Source organism: Archocentrus centrarchus, chromosome 18 (assembly GCF_007364275.1).
Source record: "Archocentrus centrarchus isolate MPI-CPG fArcCen1 chromosome 18, fArcCen1, whole genome shotgun sequence".
Lineage (NCBI taxonomy): Eukaryota > Metazoa > Chordata > Actinopteri > Cichliformes > Cichlidae > Archocentrus > Archocentrus centrarchus.
This window is the reverse complement of record NC_044363.1, coordinates 5,313,656-5,337,471: the sequence shown is the minus strand read 5'-3', so window position 1 is coordinate 5,337,471 and position 23,816 is coordinate 5,313,656. Positions and strand designations below refer to the sequence as shown.

The 23,816-nt window shown below is 41.5% G+C and overlaps 2 protein-coding genes across 2 annotated transcripts; one reads left to right on the top strand and one right to left on the bottom strand.

Moving 5' to 3' along the window:
• Nucleotides 1–1,760: 1,760 nt before the first annotated feature.
• On the top strand, nt 1,761–3,235 carry LOC115796607 (GTPase IMAP family member GIMD1). The gene is made up of 3 exons (XM_030752973.1): nt 1,761–1,926; nt 2,539–2,795; nt 2,960–3,235. Exons 1-3 carry the CDS (start codon nt 1,761–1,763, stop codon nt 3,233–3,235), a joined length of 699 nt encoding a protein of 232 aa, XP_030608833.1.
• A 289-nt stretch (nt 3,236–3,524) lies between these two features.
• Nucleotides 3,525–22,316, bottom strand: aimp1b (aminoacyl tRNA synthetase complex interacting multifunctional protein 1b). The gene is made up of 6 exons (XM_030753970.1): nt 22,225–22,316; nt 16,515–16,609; nt 16,229–16,342; nt 8,193–8,590; nt 5,976–6,147; nt 3,525–3,865 (listed from the first exon to the last, which is right to left on the bottom strand). Exons 1-6 carry the CDS (start codon nt 22,254–22,256, stop codon nt 3,699–3,701), a joined length of 978 nt encoding a protein of 325 aa, XP_030609830.1. The 5' UTR covers nt 22,257–22,316; the 3' UTR covers nt 3,525–3,698.
• Nucleotides 22,317–23,816: the final 1,500 nt, after the last annotated feature.

Sequence of the window (23,816 nt, the reverse complement as noted above, 5' to 3'; positions counted from 1 at the left end):
AGGGAGTTTTTGCTAAGACAAGTAAATAAAGCATTACAATAATCCAGACGTGAGGAAATGAATGCATGGATAGCGATCTCAAGTTCAGAACGTGACACAATGGGAATTAACTTAGCAAGGTTCCGTAAATGATAGAAACAAGAGTGAACCAGAGATTTGACATGGGAATCTAAAGAGAACCAAGGTTCCTGATGGAAGATTTAGCCAATTTTCCAAGAGGACCAAGAGCTTCCATTATCCTGGGTATAAATCTATCAGGGGCACAAATGAGGAATTCAGTTTTTTCATCATTAAGTTGGAGAAAGTTATCAGCCATCCAACTTTTGATAGATTTAAATATATTTTTCAACCTGTGGAACATTATGTAGATACATAAAAATAATTCCCAGTACATAAAAATAATGTATTGAATGTCAGCATTATGCTGTCATTTGTAAGTGTTTACAGTGTAAGCACCATATTACAAAATTATTGTAACTTTCTCTTATAGTTGAATACTGTGAATCTACATTACAGTAAACATACAGTAGTTTACCGTAATTCAAATTACTGTAACCACCAGTTACAGGTTGGGTGGCTGTAGCTCAGGAGGTAGAGCAGGTCACCTACTGATCGGAAGGTCAGTGGTTCGATTCCTGGTTACTCCAGGCTGTATGTCAGTGTATCCTTGGGCAAGATACCCAACCCCAAGTTGCTCTCCGATGCAAGCGTTGGAGTGTGAATGATAATAAAAGCACTTAGCTTAGTTAATCATGGAAGTGCTTGTATGAATGGGGTAAATGTAAACATGTTGTATAAGTGCTTTGAGTGCTAAATAAGAACTAGTCCATTTACCATTCATTCATTACAGAATCAGTGATGTGTTATCAAAGAGGTTTCTATAAACGGTTTCTTTCAGACTTTATCAGGAAAAACAAGAAGCAGATGGTGACGCTACAGGACAGCTTTATCTGCTTCACACGATGTCAATCTGTTTGTCTCCTGGTTTTAGTTGATTCAGGCTGACACAACATTTCATGACAACAGGTGACAGGAGGAACATCAGCGTCAGGAACTGCACGGATGTTTGTTACCTTTATGACCCAATAAAACTGCAGAGTGAGGCACCGATAGGCTCAGCTGGTTACAGATTAACCAGTAACCTCTCCTGTTCACACACATTCAACCTCCCATAACTGATCATATCCAGCCCATGAAACAGTCGCCTTTCTTGGTGAAGCAGGTAGGACTCGCTTTTGTCATACTGACAGTTTCTGTGCCTTATCGTTAAATAAAAGGTGACTGTTATCACACGTAAAGGTAGCTTTATTATAAACTCTTGACCCTTTGAGACAGTTTCTTTAAAGTTTAACAAATTACAAAATACATATATTTATATGCTTATTATCCAACTTCTGTTTGATATAAACTGGATCAGAACCTTACTAAAGTGACAGAATCTATTTTTACTACAGACTGGAATTCTTTTGATTATTTTTACTCTTTCACTATTTAAATAAGTTTTGCACCACTCTGTCTACAATACTAGAATAAAAAACAGAGGCAAAAAGCTTTGACCCTGACCTTTAACCTTTTTGTGATACATTTAACACCATAAAATGAAGCAAAAACCTTCAAATTTGTTAACACCTGAAATGTATATGAAGTCCCATAATATCATATCATTTAATAAGAAAATTCTTCAACAATAAAGTAACGCATGTTAAATCTGTCAGATTGATATTAAATACTGTGAAATTCAGGAAACTTTGTGTTCCCAGATGGATCTCAGCACCGGATGCAGTCACCATGGAAACAGACCCTGTAACATCCTCAGTAGGTGGGGTTGTCACCGTGGTGATGACAATCGGAACACGCTGGTCTTGAACGTGCTGTTGCTAGGCGGCTGTCAGAGTGGGAGAAGCTCTGTGGGGAATGCTCTTATTGGTCAGTCCCTTCACACAACATTTTTGTATACTTTTTATTTTTGCTGCACAGTCAAAATCTCTTTTGATGTTGCATGGAAACTGGCTTTAACACAATAAAGCCACAATATTTCCCAGATAGCTGCATTAAAAATGCCCTGGAAAGTACCAACAGCACAAACACGATCCTGGGGTCCAGTTCAGAGACTCCTATATCAGGAAGCACCTGTCAGACAAAGAGGTCACGCCCCTAGCCCTTAAGCCTTAAACTTCAAGCACATGTTATGAAAGGGGAAATTAATGATAGAGTCAAAAAGTGTATCAGGCTGGAAACATGTTTATTTCTGCTGTAAATTTGGAAATTTTAACATGGGAGTCTATGACTCACTTTTGAAACTAGCCTCAAGTGGACATTAGAGGAACTGCAGCTTCATTTTTTTAAGCTCCTAAAGTTGATTCTTGGTTGTGTAAGAAATGAGGTGAACATAAGAAATCTAAAATAAAATCAAAGTTCTTTATAGAATCACCTTTCTGCTTATAAAACATACAAAATCAGAAATTTAGCTAAAATGATGAGATACTAACCCTAATTTGCTAAGGATAAAAGACTGCTACAAATGTCTGCGTGTGACAGGTGGACACGAATTCCAAACAGGAAGCTGCGTCTCAGGTGTGACCACCGAGTGTCGCCTCCTCAGCCGAACTTTCCCGGAGTTTTTCAGAAGACAGGGGGCGGAGTCTGACCTGATGCTGAGAATTATTGACACGCCTCCTCAACTGCCTCTCCCACAGCACGTGCACAAGCTCTGCCCCGAGGGTGTGCACGTGCTCGCCATCGTCGTGAGAGCTGACCTGCCACGCGAAGACGTGCATGTGCAGCAGCATGCAGAGGTGCTGTACTCCTTGACTCAGATATCAGGCCCCTGAGCTCCAACATGTTTTATGTAACTTTTTTTGTCTTTTGTGGTCATTTTGTGTCATTTATTAAAACGGTGAACTACTCCCTGAGGTGCATGGACTAACTCTGTGTATTTTCTGTGTGTCGTGGCACTCAGAGGCTCTTTGGGTCAGAATGGCATCAGCACGCCTTACTTATCCTGACGCACGCCGACCACCTTAAAGAGGTGGGCCTTCAGCCTTCGGCTTACCTCTCCCAGATTACCGGCTGGCTCCGAGATCTGGCTGGGGAGGTGGGGGGCGGAGTCTTGTTCCTGGATAACACCTGCGATTGGCCGTCAATCAGAGGGCGACCGCTCAGAGACCGAATGCTCCACCTCTCAGCCAAGAACCATCACAGAGCTCTAACAGTCAGGACAGAGATCTCACTCTGACAGCATCCCTGGAGCTTTTTTTAATCTTCAAATTTCAAATCAGCAGGTGGAGATATGTAAATATGTTTAACAAACACTGATTCCTATCACATGCAATTATTTGTGAAAATCATATTTCTTTCAGAGAACTGCTTTATTATTTAGTTTCATGTAACTGTGTTACATTTGGTAAAACACAAATTAAATATTTCTCATGGATTCAGTGTTTTTTTTTTGTTTGTTTGTGGCATATTGATGAGCCAGCGATCAATACTTTCAGTTTTATTTATGCCTTTAAGGATTTATTTCATTGCTTTAAGTCCTTTGTTTGAACAGTGTCCAGTGTCAGCAAATAATGTACCCCAACCCAACACAATGATGAGTTTCTTTAAATTCATGTATAACAAAACACCCAAGGAAACAGATGTTTATTCAGAACAAGCATGTACCACAGCAGTGTGCAGGCTTTCCACAATTAAAGTTTCTATCTGATGATGCAGTTGGTGAGGGAGGGGGCCCGGCACAGCCCCTTGCCCTTCACCTCAAAGCTGCAGCCTTTGTAGTTGGCCACGCCCCTGCCGTCCACCTGCAGGTCCGGCTGGAGAAGCTCCCAAACCTTCTGCTTGGACTGCAGCTCCCTGTCCGGCTCACCTGGACACAAGAAGAGAGAAACCGTGAGGGAAACCTAAAGGGTCCCACATGGTTTTGTACTGCAGATTAAGAACAGGGACATCATCTACTACTGTGTTTGGTATTGGATTCACTGACACAGCAAACTACAGCTGCTTGCAGTCAGTGGTGCCGGGCATAACAAACCCCGCCCCCGCCAAATGATTTAACTGATTTGAACTTTGTCTGTCTCACAAATATGTCTCTCTCTAAACAGTGAATCACTGCGATAACACAGAGATCCTATTGTCCAATATAACTTTGATTTTATGGTCATCTTATGGGTGAACTGAGTGATCAAACTGAGTCAAAAGTTGTGTCATATATTCCAGATCATATCCTAATCAAATGTTAAATGTCCAATAACAGTAATACTATGCATCTTAGTTTTTGTTTTGTTTTTGTTTTTTTACATACTGTATTAACACATTGAAACAAAAATCACAAAAAATATAAAATCAGAGTAGAAAAAAGTTTTTACTTTGGAAACCACATTTTAAAAAATTAAAATACAAATATAAGTTGTGATTCTCTTGTACAAAATCTTTGTACAAATTTAAATTTAAATTCATTTAAATTCAAATTCAGGCAATGGTTCAGGTGTTTTAGTACAACTATTTACAGAACAATCAGGCCTCACAATAAGACGCCACACAATTTACTTTCCACCACAACACAGAGGGGCCCATCCCAGTCCTGACACTTCCAGGTGTGCCACTCCGCTTGTTGTACACCTGAACAAAGCGTTTACATTTGAGCGTGCCTTTGGTGGCTTTTTAGTTAGCATCTGTGCAGTCAAAACACACTAAAATGTCTCAAATCTCAAAACTCACTATCACCATCACTGTCTCCCTTTCACCTGCTCCTCAGAAACTAAATGGCACACACTGCCATATAATTATTTTGACTGGTTGATATGGTGCATTTTTCCACCAATAGGAAAGAGGATGTCTTGTTTTTTGTTTTGTTTTATTTTGTTTGTTTGTTTTTGCTCATGAGCGTTCTCTCCCATTTTTATCACTTCTTCCTGCATCAAACTTGCGTCACACATGAGGACAATTTAAAGGGAAAAGGATGGCATAAATTATTGATCATAACACTGGTTTTACTTTACATCAACAATACAATTTAAAAACTGGTATGTAGTTTAAAGTCTGATGTGTCAGATCACTGTAGAAAGGTAAGCACTTTTACTTTAATGTTTACTTCCATCCATCCATCCATTTTCTTCCAATTATCCGGAACTGGGTCGCGGGGGCAGCATCCAAAGCAGAGCAGCCCAGGCCTCCCTCTCCCCAGCCACCGCCTCCAGCTCGTCCACGGGAACACCAAAGCGTTCCCAGGCCAGCCAAGAGATATAATCTCTCCAGCGTGTCCTGGGTCTGCCCCAGGGCCTCCTCCCAGTAGGACATGCCCAGAACAGCTCACCCAGGAGCCATCCTAATCAAATACCCAAACCACTTCAACTGGCTCCTTTTGATATGGAGGAGCAGCAGCTCTACTCTGAGCTGCACTCACCCTATCCCTAAGGGAGAGGCCAGCCACCCTTCAGAGGGTTTACTTTGTTATTTAAAATTTTGGTCAATAACAATTTTTTAAAGTGATATGATGCAGGTCATCTGTTAATCTAAAGGTTGGTGATTCGATCTGCATGTCAAACCTGTTGGTCAAGATACTGAACCCCGAGTTGTCCATGATGCCTCCATTGGAGTGTTAGAGTGTGAATATTTGAAATGTTTAGGCACAGAAAAAGGCGCTGACTGTGCACGTGATTGGGTGAATCAGGCTTGTAGTAAGAAAGCAGTTTGAGTCTCAAATAGAGCTGAAAAGCATTATATAAGTTCCACCATAAGTCCCATTTAATAATATATTTATTAATTTATGCAACATTTAGTTTTTTAGTTGATATGTTATCAGAATTTTTTTGTCTCTTTTTTGCTTTAAAAAGTCATTGTTGACAGAAATTTTTTCTTGTCTACTTCCGTGTTAAGTCAGTTTCATTTAATTTAAATTATTAATATAATAACTTATATAAACTGCTTTTAAAATGCTGTTTAATTCATGCACAGATATTTTGATGCTACATAGTTACCAGGGTAGTTGAGAAAGGTGACTCTGTCTCCTGGGGCGGAGCCTGTGGGCGGGAATAATGGTTCAATGCAGTCATCAGAGGTGCAGCAGCAGAGGAGGCGGGCCTGGGAAACCACGCCCTTCAGCTTACAGGCCTTTACGTTGCACAGCAATACAGCTAAAGAGCCCTGAAGCTGCAGAGAGACAGAGAGAGGTGATTTTCTTTTTTGTTAACATTTATCAAAAAGGAATTTGGGAGAAAAAAATAATATTTCAAAAATACTCAAAATACTAAAAAAACTATAATACGTAGTGAGTGTGTGTGTGTGTGTGTGCAGTGGCGGTCCTAGCCTGTTTGGCGCCCTGGGCGAGCATCCCCGCCGGCGCCCCCCCCCCCCCCCACACACACACACACACAATAGCGATCGCCGCACTACTACACTTGGGGGGGTAATGAGCGACTGCTGTGTGGTGTATGTAGCTTTCTGCCATGGTCTGACAGACAGGCTTTAACAGAAGGTCCCCCCACCATCACAGGCACACTCAGAATTTCTTTTAAATTTCCATCCATCCATCCATTCGCTTCCGCTTATCCTGGTCAGGGTCGTGGGGGGGCTGGAGCCTATCCCAGCTGTCATAGGGCGAGAGGCAGGGTACACCCTGAACAGGTCGCCAGCCTGTCACAGGGCCTTCTTTTAAATTTTTATTTGAAAAAACATGGAAGAAACTGAAATATTACACAGCTTCTGCTTACCTTTATCTTTGCTTGTTTCTCCTCTTCTTCTTTTCTCTTTTTCCTAAACTGTGCACCTGATGGCTTTGACCTTTTCCTTTCCATCTGCCACAATTCGCCACCACCACCGCCCATCCCCAGGGTTGTCAGATCTGACTGACAGTTGCCAGCCCAACACAACAAAACCTCCACTGAAACTCATGTTAATAGCACCAGGTGTGATATATATTTAAATATACAAGCTTTGGGTAACTTGTTAAAATTTTGGCTGCTTTTCACCATATTTGGTAGGTTTTTAGGAAGTTTTTATTGTAAAATTATATATCTATATAATTTTATAATTATATAGAAATATCTATATAATATTCCACCCCAATGTGTTCACAAGCTGCCCAATCTGGCAACACTGCGCCATCCACCAACATTTGTCCAAACTGTCTAGATTCGTATTTGTGTTATTTTTTTTATCAGGATTCGGGTTCACACAAATGCTGTGATTTAATGACCATATTTACAGTATTATAAATGAAATTGGCTTTGTGTTCTATCAGTTGTGTGCATCTAATTTTATTAGACGCACAGATTCATTCTGTGGAACATGGGAGGAAAAAAAAAAAAAAGAGTCAGTTTTGCATATCTCGCAAAAGTTTTGCGAGATCCTGAGTTACTTTTGCGAGATCTCGCAAAACTTTTCAATATTAGGACATACACTTCGCGTTAATCTTGATATGACAGTGTCCGTGAGGATGAAAGGTTTGGCGAGAGACTGCCAGCAAAAGTCGCCTTTATTTATAATTCAGCGGTTACTGTTGGCTGTAACCAGGCCCAAACTGTACAGGCATGAATGAATGAACCCGGCTGACAGTCTCACTCTCACGCCATCACTGCTTCACTCGACTCGCACCCCAGGCTGAGAGGAGAAGGGGGCGGGGCAGCGCTGTGTGTGTGACGATCGAGTGAAGCAGTGACAGCGAGACAGAGAGAGAATCCCCCGCCTGCCCTTTTTCTTCTGTTACAACCTGTCTGACCATGGCAGAAAGCTACATGCAATACACAGCAAGCAGAGGGCGCCCATTATCCCACAAGTGGAGCAGTGCGGTAGGCGTTGCTGCGGCGATCGCAATGCGTTGGGGGGAGGGGGGCGGTCATGCCGCCCTAGATGAAATGCCGCCCTGGGCGGCTGCCCATGTCGCCCATATCAGAAACCGCCACTGTGTGTGTGCGTGTGTGTGTTTAACAATAAATAAATAAATTTGCCATTGTTAAATTAAAACTATTAAATTAAAAAGTTTCATAGATAAAAAAAGTCAATATTTTGACAATAAATTAAAGGTGAAATAATAATAACAGCAACTAGAATAACAACTAGATAACATTAAACTACTGCAATATTTCAATAACAGTTTTATAAGTGATTAGCATACAGTTTATAGGTTATGTAGAAGTACGTGTGTAACATTTTGAATAAAAAGTTTGATGATAATTTTGAGAATAACGTCACGTCACCTCCTCAGGGTCTGTTTTCCCTCCCAGCTTGCTGACCACCGTCCGGGGGCCGTTTTCTCCCACGTCCACCTCCTGCACGAACATGGCTTCGGCCAGCGGGTGGTGGCGGACGCTGAGGATTCGCCCGACCCTCAGGTCCAGCCGTGATACGTCGACCCGAGACTCCGCCCCCAGAGAAAGAAGGTCCGAGGTGGAAGGAGCTGTAGAGACACCTTTCCTCTCTCCTCTCCTCCTCCTGCTCTGTTTGTCTCTCCGCTCATGTGAGGAAGAGGAAGAAGGGAGAGGATTTGCAAGAAGGGCAGCTGTTGCTCCTGCAGAGGAAGGAAGTTGATTGGCAGGTGTGGTGGGGGCGGAGTTAAGGGTCTGAGGAGGCGGAGCCGAAGAGAGCAGAGTTTTGGCTGAAAGAGACAAAGCATTGCATCATCAGCAAAAAAATAAAAAATAATGGAGGAAATCAGTGTCTGCTGTTATCTTTTAGATGAAACTTCAAAGATTCTGACTTAAAGCTTTTCTGTTGTATTAAATTAAATGTTTCCCTCTGTGAATAATTCTGATTCTCTGCTCTTTAAAAATGACCGCACTCCACATGAAGCAGCTCAGAGCAAAGAAAATCAGCCACAGCTGTCAATGTGTTTCTGAGCTACTCTGTTAGTTTATCTGAGGGCTGAGTTTGAGACTTTTTTGAGAGAAAAAAAAACATGTCTCTGAAATAAGAACATGCACATTTTCAACTGGGGAAGTCACCAACTAACACTGCACTTTATCCCACGGCTTTAAAGTTTTTTACACCACAAGGACACCATCACATGTGGACTGGAGGAACTCAGGACTGAACTACCGAGCTTGTGATTAGTAGATGACCTGTTCTACTTCACCCCAGAAACTTTACTTCCTCTATCAGCTAAGGAAATATGGGGTCAGTCAGGAAGGTATAATCAATTTTTATAGCGCTGTCATAGAGAGCGTGCTTACTTTCTCCATCCTGATTTGGTACGGTAACACAAATAGTCAGGCTTGAAGAAGTGCTGCATAGAGCCTCCAACATCATCAGGGCAGTCTGCCCTTCCATAGCGTCACACTGTGCCACCTGAAACACCATGCTTCTTCATTGACCCCTCCCACCTGACAAATCACCTGCTCATTCTTCTCCCATCAAACAAAAGACACATGAATATTATTAGCAGAGCATCACGTTTCAGGGACAGTACCCACCTCCAAGCTGTTAGACACTTCAATATGCACTGAACCTCTTGTTAATTCAGTTTACCTACATCATAAAATGTGAATGTATTATGGACTGAAACTATATGTATGTATTACAATATGAATTGAGTCTGGACTGTGCTAAAACACATTTTAAAGGTAAGTATACACGTACTCTGTTACATTGCATTACTTTTATAAGTTTGATCTGTTAGATGTACTTTTGTATTTTGTACTTTTGTATTCGTTGTGCTGTGTTGTGTGTTGTATGTGTCTTGTGGTATATGTGAGCACAATAAGACAAATTCCTATCAACTGTGTTGCTGGAATTGCTACAATAATCATGAACATGAACTTGACCTCACCCTTAAGGTCTCCCCTTAAAGGACGTGTCTAGGAAATGTATTTCTGTATGGCAAAAGCACACCATCTCACTGGGGTGGTGGCCAAGTGGTAAGGCATTGGTCTTGATAACCAGAGATCATCTGTGCCTTATATGTGACATAACAGGTTTCATGGCCTGCAGCTATGCCAGCTCTCACTTCCCAACACCAAATATTCAAGAAGAGCATTTAATGGAAAAGAGGTAGAGTGGTCTCAACAAGACAAGGTGTTGGTCTTGGAGTCCAAATCCCATCCTCTGTTTCTGTGTAAACTGTTAATTATCCTGTGTCTGCATATCCTCTATAACTTCTGTCAACCTTCTCTGGAACACACAAAAGTGATAGAATTCATGTGTGGAGTCTTCTGGTGGAGGCAAAATTTGGGATAAGTAATCTGTCCTTTAAGATACGAGCATGTCCAAGATACATCATAACTCAAATGACCACTCACTGCAACCAGTGTTCCCCTGTCTTTGTTTTATCTTTGTTTATTATTTCTATATTTATTAATTTGTTTGTATATTTCTGTATATTTCTTGTATATTTCTGACTGACTATATTTCTGACTATACCTCTGCTTGTGTGCCTATAATTTACAAGTGCTGCTGGAACTTTAATTGTCTTGATGGAACCCTCCTAAAGGAATAATAAAGTTTAATCTAATCTAATCTAATCTAATCTAATCTAATCTAATCTAATCTAATCTGAAGTATGCAGAAGAGCTTTCTGAATACAGCTTTTTCCAGTTTCCCAGTCTTAGCCCTGATCAGCTTAGAACAGGAAAGTGAAGCGGGAGTTCACAAAGGTTCTCCAAAAATTGGACGAAAGAACATTGGGAAAATGTTGCCCAGTCTGATGAGTCTCAATTTCTGCTGCAACGTTCAGATGGCAGGGTCAAAATTTGCAACGTGAAAGCATGAGGGGTGGGGATCATCCTACCTTAAATTAAAGTTTCAGGTCAAGCACCACAAAGTGAGACATGGTGGCTGAGTGGTAAGGCCTTGGTTATAATAACCAATGTGCATGGGTTCAATCCCCATCCATGTCCCTAGTATTGATTTCGATGGTTACTTGTCCTGTGACTCCCAGACATGTAACCTTCCAAATCAGTATTTAAGTTAGTGAAGATCATAGCTTAACTGCCCACTAATGACAGGCTCTCTTTTATCCATGTCATGGTGGTATTTTTTTTTTTAACAAAGCAACACAACAACATACAACAACAACATATAAATCGCTATATAATGAAGAAATTATTTAAATGAAATAAAGTAGTTAAATGCAAATATTGGTAAACAACAGGGGAAGGGATTTGTTGAGAGAATCTGAGGAAAAGAGGTAAAAAGGGAGAACAGCCCACAGAAGGGCAACTTGAGGCGGCATCATCTAAGAATGGTGTTAGTCTAGACACATCATTATTTCCTGTTTCCTGTTCTGCCAACTCAGAGCTTGACCACCATAAGAAACTGTGCCCAAACCCTGGGGAGGCAGTCATGGAAGTCTTGAAAGCCTAGACAGTTGAGATGTTGCATGTTCGGTCAATGTTGAGGAATTTTTTTGCAAGAGCTAACGACACATCAGACAGAGTGACATGAAAAGACAAGTTAAAAAGGATACAATGATGACCAGGGGAAAAAAGATGCCCTCAAGGTCCAGTGTGTGTCCTTTGGTATGTGTGGGGCCAGGCACATGCTGGGTAAAATGAAATGAAAATAATCCATGATAAAAAACCTCTTCCAAAGAGGTCAGAGTCATCATCAATGTGGATGTTAAAATCCCCAACAATAACCATTCTGGACCGCTTCACAGTGGAAGACAAGAAGTCACTGAACTCATTTAAAAACAAGTTATTTGGGCCAGGTGGACGCTTCACCACAGCACTGTATAAAGGATCCTTGCTACCAACTTTAATCAGCTGTAGTTCAAACAAAGAAAAATGTTCGACCTTCACTCAACAACATGAGAATTGGCTCAGAAACACTGCAGTGAGACCTCCTTCTCAACCGGACACCTGAGGCTGACTAATGAAGGAATAACCATGAGGTATCTTGACCCATCATTGACAACAGAGTGAAAACAGTAGAGCAGAGAAAAATAGCACTAGAGCAGAGTGGGACAAACTGCAGGCAGCAGTGGCAAAGTCAAACACAGGCACCATCATAACGGAAGTATCACCAATGTGAGTCCAATTCAAAGAAAGGAAAGAGAAACCTGGTGCTCACTCTTTTCTGTGGGGGTGGGTGGTTCTGCCGGCATTAGTTTTCTGGGAGGCAGAAGGTCAGCCCCATTCAAAACAAGAATGAAAGGAGATGGAGAGGAAGTGCTCCTGCCCATCTTTCAGACTGACCAAGTTGGCAGTCCTCATGTGTATCCTCACTTCCTACTGTAGCAACCCTCCCCATTTATCTGGGCTTGGGACCGGCATCAGGTAGTTACTGCAGCAGAATCTCAAAAAAAAAAAATTTGAAAATTAATGTTATTTTTAGCTCCATGCCCTCAGAATGTATTAAAATCTGTTAAAGGAAGCTAGTGTTCTTCTCAGAAAAGAACACTATGGTTAGCTCAGCAAACCTCATGTGAGTCTAAAATAATTTTCTTTAACTGTTTTCAACAATTGCTATTTTAAAATAAAGCAAAGGAAGGATCAATTAATCAATACTCAAAGTCTCACTGAAGTTCTGAGCTCTCAAAAAGTGTCAAAGAGGAAACTGGAACAAATTGAGGAATTAGGTTGGCCCATAGTTGGGACCTTGGCTAGGGGGGGGGCAGTTTTGAACAAATGCTGTGTCATGATTAGTTACTTTTTGGAACAGATACCACACCACGTTTGGCTGGAAGTTGGAATAACTGGAACAGAGAAGTACAGGATGCCAGAGCTCCTCATGAGTCTCCAAACAAACTTAAAATGTTACTCATATTATGTTTGGACATCCTCTATAACCTCTGTCAACCTTCTGGAAAACACAAAAGTTTCAGAATTCATGTGTGGGGTAGGGTATGCAAGGTATGCAGAGGAGCAACACATCAAACCTTGAACCAGATGGACTACAGCACAAGATCACACCAGTTGCCTTTTCAGTCAGCTAAGAACAGGAAACTGAAGCTGCAGTTCACACAGGCTCACCAAAATTGGACAACAGAAGATTGGAAAAGTCCTGCCTTGTCTGTTGCCTGTTGCAACATTCGAATACCAGGGTCAAGAGCCTTTAGCTATCCTGAATTACAAAAAGGTTCCGGCAACACCATGCTGTGAAAAGGCATGGTGGCTGAGTGGTAAGGTGTTGGTCTGCCAGACCAAGTTAGATGGGTTCGATCCCCATCCATGTCTATGAGTGTGGACTTGAAATGTACATATCTGTAACCGCAATGTAACATCTCAAGCCCACTCTTTATTTTTGTTGTCTGTGACTACCACTACAAGAAATGTAAGCACTTAAAGCATGTTGTTATCCAGAATGTGCCCTCATCGATGCAAAGGAAACAACATGAAATAGAGGGGAAAACCTTGTTGGCCCTTATATGGCAACATATGCAGTAAAGCATCGCATATGTGAAGTGCTTTACATCACTTCACATATGCATGGCCCAACACAGGAGAGCCACCTCAACAAGACTCATTGGTACACCTGCTCTGAAAGGAGAAAAGACACTTCTTCTACTTCTTTTTGGACTGAGAAGACATTGAGTTTGAAAGTTATAAAGGAGGCTGTCTGCATCCAGTATAAATGACCATCACTGAACAGAGGTGGTGGGCGTGACAATAATCTATCCATCACCAATAATGCAGTCTTGAGATCCCATCTTAAGTGACTTAACCTCCACGTTCACCTTGAGTCATGTGACCTCAATAACTCGCACGATGACTGGATGGGGCTATCATGTGAGCCACCCACCCAATCCTGGTGGCAGTAATGACTCACACTTTGTTTTACACATTGGGTGAAGACTCACATGATCAATAGTGGGTCAGCAACCATCAGGACCATCTCCAAGGGAACAGACTCACTAGGTGTTGTATACATGAGACCCTCCATTGGTTGCTTTAGAACTGAAGGAGCCTCGTAAATGAAAGGTTGGGCTCTAATGGTGTGGCATCATCAATGACTAACAATATCACACAATGAGATGCTTAGCAACAAAGATTGAAGTAGATGAGGTCACAAAATGTGATATCAGAATTCTTGAAGCCAAGAATTGGCCTAAATAGTGATTTAATCTGAGCAGATCTAATATCAAAGGAATGAATCTCTGTATGTGTTGCCTGGTCTAAAGAGTCTAGATTTGTGCTGCACCACTGGTAGGGTCAGAATGTGCTGTAAACAACATGGAAATATGGAGCTATCAATCTTTGAATCAAAAGCTTAAACTGACCACACCAGCATCAAGGTGTGGTAGCCAGGTGGTAAGGCATTGGTCTCTTAAGCCAAATATAATGGGTTCAATCCCCATCCATACCCCAAGTAGTGCCCCGAGATGTTGCGTGGTCAGTAACTATAAGACATGTCACATCTCTGAGCACTGTTTTCTTGAAGATGCTATTCACAACTCCACCAGCGATGTAAGCAGAAGTCTAGGTTTCCCATTATAAACCTCACTTCATGAGAATGAGAACTCTTTGTTTGGGCATGACCCTAAAGTAGCAGAGCTGCAATGTGGCTGTTAAGCATGAATGTCAAAAGCAAATGTTTAAAGTGACTTGACTTGTCAGGGTTCAGAAAGTATTGTGAATTCTTATGATGTGACATCACCAATGACTAACAATGTCACAGAATGAGATGTTAAAGCTTGAATTCTTGAAGAGTAAAAAGGGAACAGAAAGACTGAAGGTCTTTTGAATGTGTTTTATCAACAGCTAAGAACAGGAAACTGAGGCTACAGTTGGACAGCAACTTCTGTAGTCTCATTTATGGGTAGCAAACATCTCTGTGACAAGTATCTGCTCGCCCAAGGTGTTCCCAGGCCAGCCGAGAGATATAATCTTTCCAGCGTGTCCTGGGTCTACCCCGGGGCCTCCTCCCGGTGGGACATGCCTGGAACACCTCACCCAAGAGGCCCCCAGGAGGCATCCTAATCAGATGCCCGAGCCACCTCAACTGGCTCCTCTCAATGTGGAGGAGAAGCGGCTCTACTCTGAGCCCCTCCCGAATGGCCACATTCCTCACCCTATCTCTAAGTGAGAGGCCAGCCACCCTCCGAAGGAAACTCATTTCTGCCGCTTATATTCACGATCTTATTCTTTCAGTCACTACCCAAAGCTCGTGACCATAGGTGAGGGTAGTAACGTAAATTGACCAGTAAATCGACAGCTTTGCTTTTACACTCAGCTCCCTCTTCACCATGACAGACTGGTGCAGCGTTCGCATCACTGCAGAAGCAGCCCCAATCCGTCAGCCAGTCTCCCGCTCCCTTCTCCCGTCACTCGTGAACAAGACCCTGAGATATTTGAACTCCTCCACCTGGGGCAGGAACTCGTCCTTGAGCCAGAGAGGGTATTCCACCCTTTTCCAGCTGAGGACCATGGTCTCAGATTCTCATGCCAGCCACTTCACACTCGGCTGCGAACCGTTCCACTGCGAGCTGGAGGCCACCCCCTGATGAAGCCAACAGGACCGCATCATCTGCAAAGAGCAGAGATGATACTCTGAGGCCACCAAGGAAGAAGTCTTCCGCCACCTGGCTATGCCTAGAAATTCTATCCATAAAAATTATGAACAGAATCTGTGACAAAGGGCAGCCCTGATGGAGTCCAACACCTACAGGAAGCGAGTCCGACTTATTGCTAGCTATACAAACCAAGCTCTCACTGCAGTTATACAGGGACTGAATGGCCCACAACAATGGGCCAGACACCCCATACTCCTGCAGGACCTCCCACAGGATACCCCGAGGGACATGGTTGAATGCCTTCTCCAAGTCCACAAAGTACATGTAGACTGGTTGGGCAAACTCCCACGCACACTCGAATATCCTTGAGAGGATAAAGAGCTGGTCCAGCGTTCCACGACCAGGACGAAAACTGCATTGTTCCTCTTGGATCGGAGGTTTGACTAACGGGGGACCCTCCTTTCCAGCACCCTGGCATAGACCTTACCAGGGAGGCTGAGGAGTGTGATCCCCCGAAAGTTGGAGCAGTGATAAGCGAGTGTGTGTGTGTGTGTGTGTGTGTGTGTGTGTGTGTGTGTGTGTGTGTGTGTGTGTGTGTGTGTGTTCAAAGTTGTGATATTAAAGAATTTAGAAATCATCAAGACTAGAATCGGACTGCAAAACAGCAGTAAAACATCCCTGTAGAGAACTTGCAATCACTAATCTTTGTATGTGAAGACAAGAAACCATTCTCTAAAAATGTGAATAAAAGTTTAGAGGAAGTTAAATACACAATTTTATTGATAATTTATTGATTGTTTAGATACTTATTGTTGATGAAGTATCAAAGTATGGATGTGTATGTACCGGCACGTCTCCTCTGTTTATCCTGCAGCTGAGTTTTCAGCTGTTCAATGTCCTTCTTCAGTTTAGCATTTTCCACCAGCAGCTTCTTCTGTTCTCTGACCGACGCCTGCAGGACTGAAACACACAAAGACGAAGGTTTCATCTCACCCACAAGAGGATGCATTGCCTCTTGATACCTAAGCCTTAATTCCAATGGGTTTTTTTTTTTTTTAGTTGGTGAGTAACTCTGTAATGTGGCTGATGAATAACAAATGAATTCTGCTCTCTTGCACAGTTCGGGTCTTACGAGCTTTCTCTCTGCTCAGCAGCGCGTGGGTTTTGAAGTACTCCATGATCTGCTCGCCATCCTCTGGATCCAGCTTCATGACAGCAGCTTCCAGACTGACAGACAAAACAAATAGAGAAACAGACATAATTACTGCCACTGATCTGGAGGAGGAATTAACTTTCATTGATTCTGGTAAAATGAAGCACCATAAAGGTACTGTCCAAGGAACTGTCCGACTACGATAGGTTCCAACCCCGCCCCCCCAGCAGTGAACCAGATATGCCAGTCAGAAGATAGATGAATGGATGGTGCTTTAAAGCATGCCACATGCAGCAATTGCTATATACGTAGTTGCCAGTTAGGACTTGGCCAGATGTGTAGACAACAATACACTCACTATATGCAACACTATATGGACAAAATTCCTAGGCCACATAAAGGAAAGGAAAATTGTAATGCCTCAGCTTATGAGACATTTTGGAAGGTGCTTTTCTATTTATGTGACTGAGCCACAGTCCACCAAAAAAGCCCATAAAGCCATGGATGGATGAGTTTAGTGTAGAAAAACTTAATTAGCCTGCAAAGAGCCCTCAACCCCACCAAACAACTTTGTAAAAAACTAGAATGCATGTATGGGAAAAAATTCCCACACATCTTGCAGAAAGCCTTCACAGAAAAGCAGCTACCACTATAATTTGGCGTGGTGACAAAGTGGAACGGCATTGGTCTTGTTAACCTAAACCTCACAGGTTCAATCCACGATCCAGACAGTAGATGGATAAAGTCTACCAATACTTAAACATCATAGTCACAAAGCAACTGTTTTAAATCGAGTGATGATTTCACAGTTTAGAGAGTATTATAGGCTGTTGAAATACATGACCTCACAAGCCAAGATAGGTAGCTTTGGCCAGACCTGTTTGGAGCGTATCTTGGTGGATGGTAACACAGCTAGCAATGATAAACCAGGGTATGGTAGGCAAGTGCTAAGGTGTTGTGTAGTCCTGTAAGCTAAAGATGATAAGTTCAATCCCCATCCATGCCTTCAGTGTAAAATGTTATTTGGCCTGTCTTTGAAGGGCTTTGTTAATGGTCTGACTGAGCTTCCCAAAAGATCTCTGAAGTCTCATTCAGTTTTCTTTGGGAAATGTGAATGCTTCAGAATTTAAAAGTGGGATATTCTGTAGCAGCTGGCAGTTACAGACACTACAGGCAAAAACATTATTTCATGTACTGACAAAACTGGAGAGTTTGAAGGATTCAAGAGTTAGAAAGCTCAAGTCCAACAGTTTCACAACAAGCTCAGTTTACCCAAGTCAGTTTAGGCAGTAAATGGGCAGAGCCTGTCACTCCCACAGTCTTCTCTAAGACCAGAAATGTTTTTGTAGTGCACCCTGGTGGGTGTTATGCATGGGCTCCACTTTTCATACCTGTGGATGTTAGGCATTACTTTGTCTGTGTAGGTTCTCATTAATCCAGGTAAGTAACGTTAAAAATATGGAACACCGGGGTCAAAATCAAAACTTGAAAACTTGAAAACCAAACACATCAATTCAGGGAACAAAAACATCAGGTTCACCAAAGAGAATATCAATGAAAGGTTACCTTTGAAAGGATCAAAAAAGCTTTATTGTCATTCTTATCATGTAAAATATTAAAGGAATGAAAATTAGATTCTGAGATTCCTCAAGTGCAACTTGCCAAAGAAACTATGCACAGTGTACATTTACAAATAAATAGAATAAATTAAGAAATAGAATATAATAATAGCTACAAAGAAAGAAAGTGGTCTGGTACCTGAGCAATTCACACTGATATTGCATGTCATATTGTCATGGGTATATTGCACAGTATTGCATAATCAGTTGTTTATTTCACATGAATATTATCAGTGGACTGGCCTTAAAGAAGCACTGTGCTGTGTTTATTAAAGTGGACAGAAGCCTCAACACTGAAGTTTACTGAAAACCCACACACACACACACAGACCAGTACCTACTCTATGACTCCCACAACCAACTGGAACACATACTTGGGGTTATTAGAATCTCACTCGACAGAGAAAATTCCCTCTAAAGCAGAAGGGAAAGGAAAGGAATACACACATAATGAGAGCATTTAAAATATGGGGTTATTCTAAATGGGCCTTCAATAAATCAGCAAGGTTGCACAGCAAAGAACCTCATAAGAGTGGAAGCTGTAATAGCAGCAAAGCTGTTATATTTATAGATTTAGGGATGTCATAAAAGCTCATTGAGGTGTCATTTGTAGGTAGTTCATTTGGGGTGCAGGGAATCGAGACAATCAAAATCAAATAACAACGATCGAGTGGGAAACATTTACACAGCTTAAGCACGCTTGAGGATTTTCAGTGTGCGTCGCTGCCATGATTGACATTATACAAATCAAACAAGAGATGATGTCACCAACACGTTGATGAAATGTTTATATTGATGATATCTTACAGGAGAGGAAGTGAGTGACTTGTCTTTGCCTAAGGGTAGCACAAGAGCACACAGTGTGAAATGTCAGAGTTAATCAATAATAGGAAGTTTTTTTTGTGGGATTTTTTTTTTTTGGGTTCAAAACTGAAATGAAACACTACATAGCACTTCCTGTTTGATACCAGACATCAAACACATTGTCCATCTCTGTTTATTCACTGGTTTTATTCAGACATAACCAGTGATTTTGCTTGTTTATTTATTTGGTGCTTGAAGAGAAACAAGCTGTGTTTACATGGAGCCTAAAAACTCACAAAGAATTCAGCTTTGATTGACTTTAGAAAGACTGACCGGATTTGAATTATTCATGTTTACTATCTTTCTTTTTCAGTTCTGTTTTCACAATTTTATGATGTTTTAGACTGTTCCAAGTTCAGATTTCTTCATTATATTTTTTATTAACTCCTAAATATGTCTTTGTCGTAGCTCCAGGACATTATGTGTGTTAATATTCTTGCACATTTGGACTATTTTGAAGAAGTTTTGGAAAAACTTGCATAATTTACAAAAAAGAACCGTTTTGGGATGGCCCTCTTCCTGTTCCAACATGACTGCACACCAGTGCACAGAGCAGGTCCAGTCCTGACCTCAACCTGATAGAACACCTTTGGGATGAATTAGAGCGGAGACTGTGAGCCAGGCCTTCTCATCCAACATGTGTTGTTGGACGAGTGTCTGACCTCACAAATATGCTTCTGGAAGAATGGTCAGAAATTCCCATAAACACTTCTAAACTTTGTAGAAAGCCTTCCCAGAAGAATTCAAGCTGTTAAAGCTGCAAAAGGTGGTCCGACGTCATATTAAACCCTATGAATTAAGAATGGGATGTCCCTCAAGTTCATGAAGGCAGATGAGCAAATACGTTTGTATATAGTGTAGCAATATAGTGTAGTTTTAATTTAATAACCATGAATGGTTTTGATATGCAGTGAGCTTAAACTCTGTAGTATGCCTTTTGTTTTCTCAGAGTTTAATGTGTAGGTTTTCAGTGGGAAATCTTAAGGGAAGAGCCAGTGGCATATAAAAAATATAATCTGTAAAATCTGGTGTCCGCAGGCCCCAAAATTGAGCATATTTATATACACCCACGTGTATAGGTTACAGTATTTAAGATGCTTTGGTCTTCCTATTTTTTGTACACATATGCAAGCTGCTTCTCCTTTTCATGTTGTTCACTGATGCCTGCCCCGGATCTCGCCAAACGAAGCCGTACGACAGAACTTCAGCTGAAGCAAAATGCCAGAAAGGTGCTAAGAGCCCGAATGGCAGATAAGAAGTCAGACTGAGCATCATGGTAGCTACAACATGAAAGCATAGAAAGAGCTGCCACAAAGGTTTACACAGATGCTATCTGTGGTGAAAGAAGCAGTTCAGTGAAGGCAGCATTTTTGCATAAAGATAAATTCAAAACTTCTGATGGATCTCTCTCAATCAGCCTTTACATACATAAACACGCTCGAATGTCACTGACACGCTTATCTCTGTGGTATTACAGCAAAGATCCCCTTTAGCTGTTATTGTTATAGTGAGGGATTATGATGCCCGTAAGAACAAACATGTTGGTGATGAAAGTCATTGTTAACCAGTGAGGTAATCTGGTTAATTATGATGTCACTGATAACAGCTAACTGACATTTGGGCTTGTTACCGCAGGGAAAGATGCTATAATAATGTCTGCATTAAAGTCAGGGGCGGTTCTGCTGCTTCTTCTCTGTATATTTGGTCACTATTGTAGCCAAGCTGCATCATCCAGGCATGAAAAATGAAGCCAAAAACTGAAGCTCCTTTAATGGAGGCGTGAGGCTCTAAAATGCTAAAGTTAAAGCGGCTTCAGAATTCAAAACCAGTTGGCGACGTCAGGGCTGCTGCATCAGTTCCTGGTCATTGCTTTGTGTTAGTTTCATTGGAGCTGTGCCATCACTGATTCCACCTTCGCGTCACCCTCTGTGAAAAGTTAAAGTTTGTGCTGTGAAAAATTAGAAGATCAAAACCAGTGACAGGTGAACTGAATAACATCGGTCATCTCCGTGTGCAGGAGCTGTTGGTGCATAATGAGTCCTGGCATTCACGTAGATGTTGCATTAACACACAGCAGGGTAATATGACTCTGTATAAACCTGACAGGAGGAGCACCACTGATGCCTCACAGCAACAAGGTCCTGGGTTTGAATCTTCTCGCTACGCTCTCTTTGTCTGAGTGTCCCGTTTGTCTCGCCATCAGAAAGCACGCTAGGGTAATGCTACACTCTCAGCCTAAAACACTCTCACTGAGGAGGTTTTTATTCCCCAGAGTTTAACTTCTTAGTTCAATTTTAAAAACAGCCCAAGAAATAAAACTTGCCAGAGTCCATCTGCTTAAGCATTTGTGGGACGGACCAAAACAAACCTCGTCCACAGAGCCCCCTCCCCATGACTGACAGAACCCAAAAGATCCACCTACACAACAACAAGACCCAGACATCCTGTGCCCATACCCTGATGGGTCAGAGCTGCTTTGGTGGCACAAAACAATGTCAGGATAGAAGTATTAAAATAACACTAACGTCCAAAAGTGGGAAAAGTTCCCTGAAAACATCACAGCAATTAATGCCCATAAACACAAACGGAGTCAATAGATTCAAGTTCACGACCACCAAACACACTCACACACACACACACACACACACACACACACACACACACACACACACACACACACACACACACACACACACACACACACAGCAGCTGCTAAACAGCTGACATGCAGAGAGAGAGACAACAGCTGCAGTGAGGCCTGCTGCTATAAATATCACCAACTGGCACAGCACACACTCACACGTGAAACCACTGATATTTAAAACTGAGCACTAATGAAATAACAGAGACGAAAACAACAACACATTTCTGCATCATTCAAAGAGAAAGAGTCGAATGTCATGGAAAAGGGATCGTGTTGATGAACAGTAAGACAGTGATGAGGTTTTAACTGCCTAAAGAAGGTTTGTCAGACTTTTTGTGTTCTCAGTCAAAATAAAAAAGAAGTTAAACTGTTTTAAAACTCTCTAACAATTTCATATGTAAAACAATTTTAAGTTGTGGGCAGTTAAAAATGTATAAAGTTCATCCACACCGTCAAAAACAGATTATATACATGCAGATTTAAACTCCATTTAAGGGTCCATGTTCGTCACATCAGACCGAGCAGAGGAACGCGGTGACTTCAGTGACTCGGAGGTTCGTACCTGGGGTGGAACAGGTTGTCGGTGTTGTCCATGTCGTCTGTCAGCCGGCCACTCAGAGACAGAAAGCTCACAGAGTGTGTTCGCCTCTCATATGCTGTGTGTCAGCTGTCAGCTTCCATCTCTAGCTGGAGGTGAAAGGTCAAACACCTCCCCATTTAAATCCCGCAACAAAACTCTGAGAGGAGGACTGGAAGGTACACTGACTCAAGCACTGTACAGTTTTCAGATACTTTGCTGTAGGTATTTTCATTTTCTGATACTTTATGCATTTATGAGACTCTGACTAGTTACTTTGAAGATTATGATTCAGAAAAATGTATATTTCATAACAAATTCAACTACACATTTAAAAAAACCCAAGAACTACTTCAAGAACTGTTGAAATGTGTTTGTATTATTGCTTCGCCCAGTGATGGGTGGAGGGAGGTTATGTTTTCAGTGGTGCTGGTCTGTCTGTGTCAGCAGAATAACAGTTGAGTGAATTTTGGTGGTGATCTGGATCCAGCTCACGATCTAGATCCCGGATGTTGTAAAAGGATTCTTTACCACTGTAAGAAAAAGGACAATATTCATATATTTGTGCCTGACCTGTGAGGATAAGTCAAAATCCTCAACAAGAATTAAGGTACACATGACCATAGGTTCAGTCATATAACAAAGTTTGTTCATGATCGAAGGCAGAGTCCAGATCTAATGAGAATGTGGGTTCAAATGCTGAAAATCATTTATGATGGAGTGTGACAACATTGGGTGGTATTTACTACAGCGTAGTATCGACACACAGAAAATTTGGGGTGGGCGAGCTGGATGGATGGATGGAAAGAGTCGCTGTGCATTTATGCTGAGAGGATCCGAATCGGTGAATTTGGGTTGCAGTTTTGGGGTTTTAGTAGACCATCAGCTCACTCTAGTGGAGCAATCTGGTACTACAACCAAAGTGAGCCATGAGTCAGTTTCAGAATTTAATTGGTCCGTTTTTATATCCTTATACTGTTTGTAGAGTGATTTACATGCTGTGCAGCACTTTGGATTGGAGTTTAATGTATTTAATAAATACAAAGACTTGACTAAATACTTTAATCAATTCACAAAATCATACTTAATGTCTGAAAATCAAATTAAGCTTTTTGCACATGAATTCAAATGTTTGCCTGTTTTGTTTGCTTGTTTTGGAGGGTGACACGTGACTCACTTGATTTACTAATTTATATGCCTCTGATTTTTTAAAACATTTCATAATATTATAATAATGATTTCCTTTTGCTGCAGCCCATTTAAGGTATTGGTGAAAACAAATACAAACTGTATTTAAGGAGCTCCTTCTCAGTTAAAGAGGAGGAAGAGGTTAAAGGAGAAGAGATTAAAAAAAAAAAAAATCATCACTCACACATTACAATAAAAGCAATGTAATTTGATTTGTTTTAGCATCAGTGTAAGGTTTATGCCACCGCTGCCCTAAGTTAACAGTATTTGTAATTATCAAAATCATTTTTTATGTTTCAGTAATGGTTAATACACCAGTATGAGCACGTTCTTTTATCACCATTTTTATTCTTTCTAATGCTAAAAGAGAATTACTGTTTTTATGCATG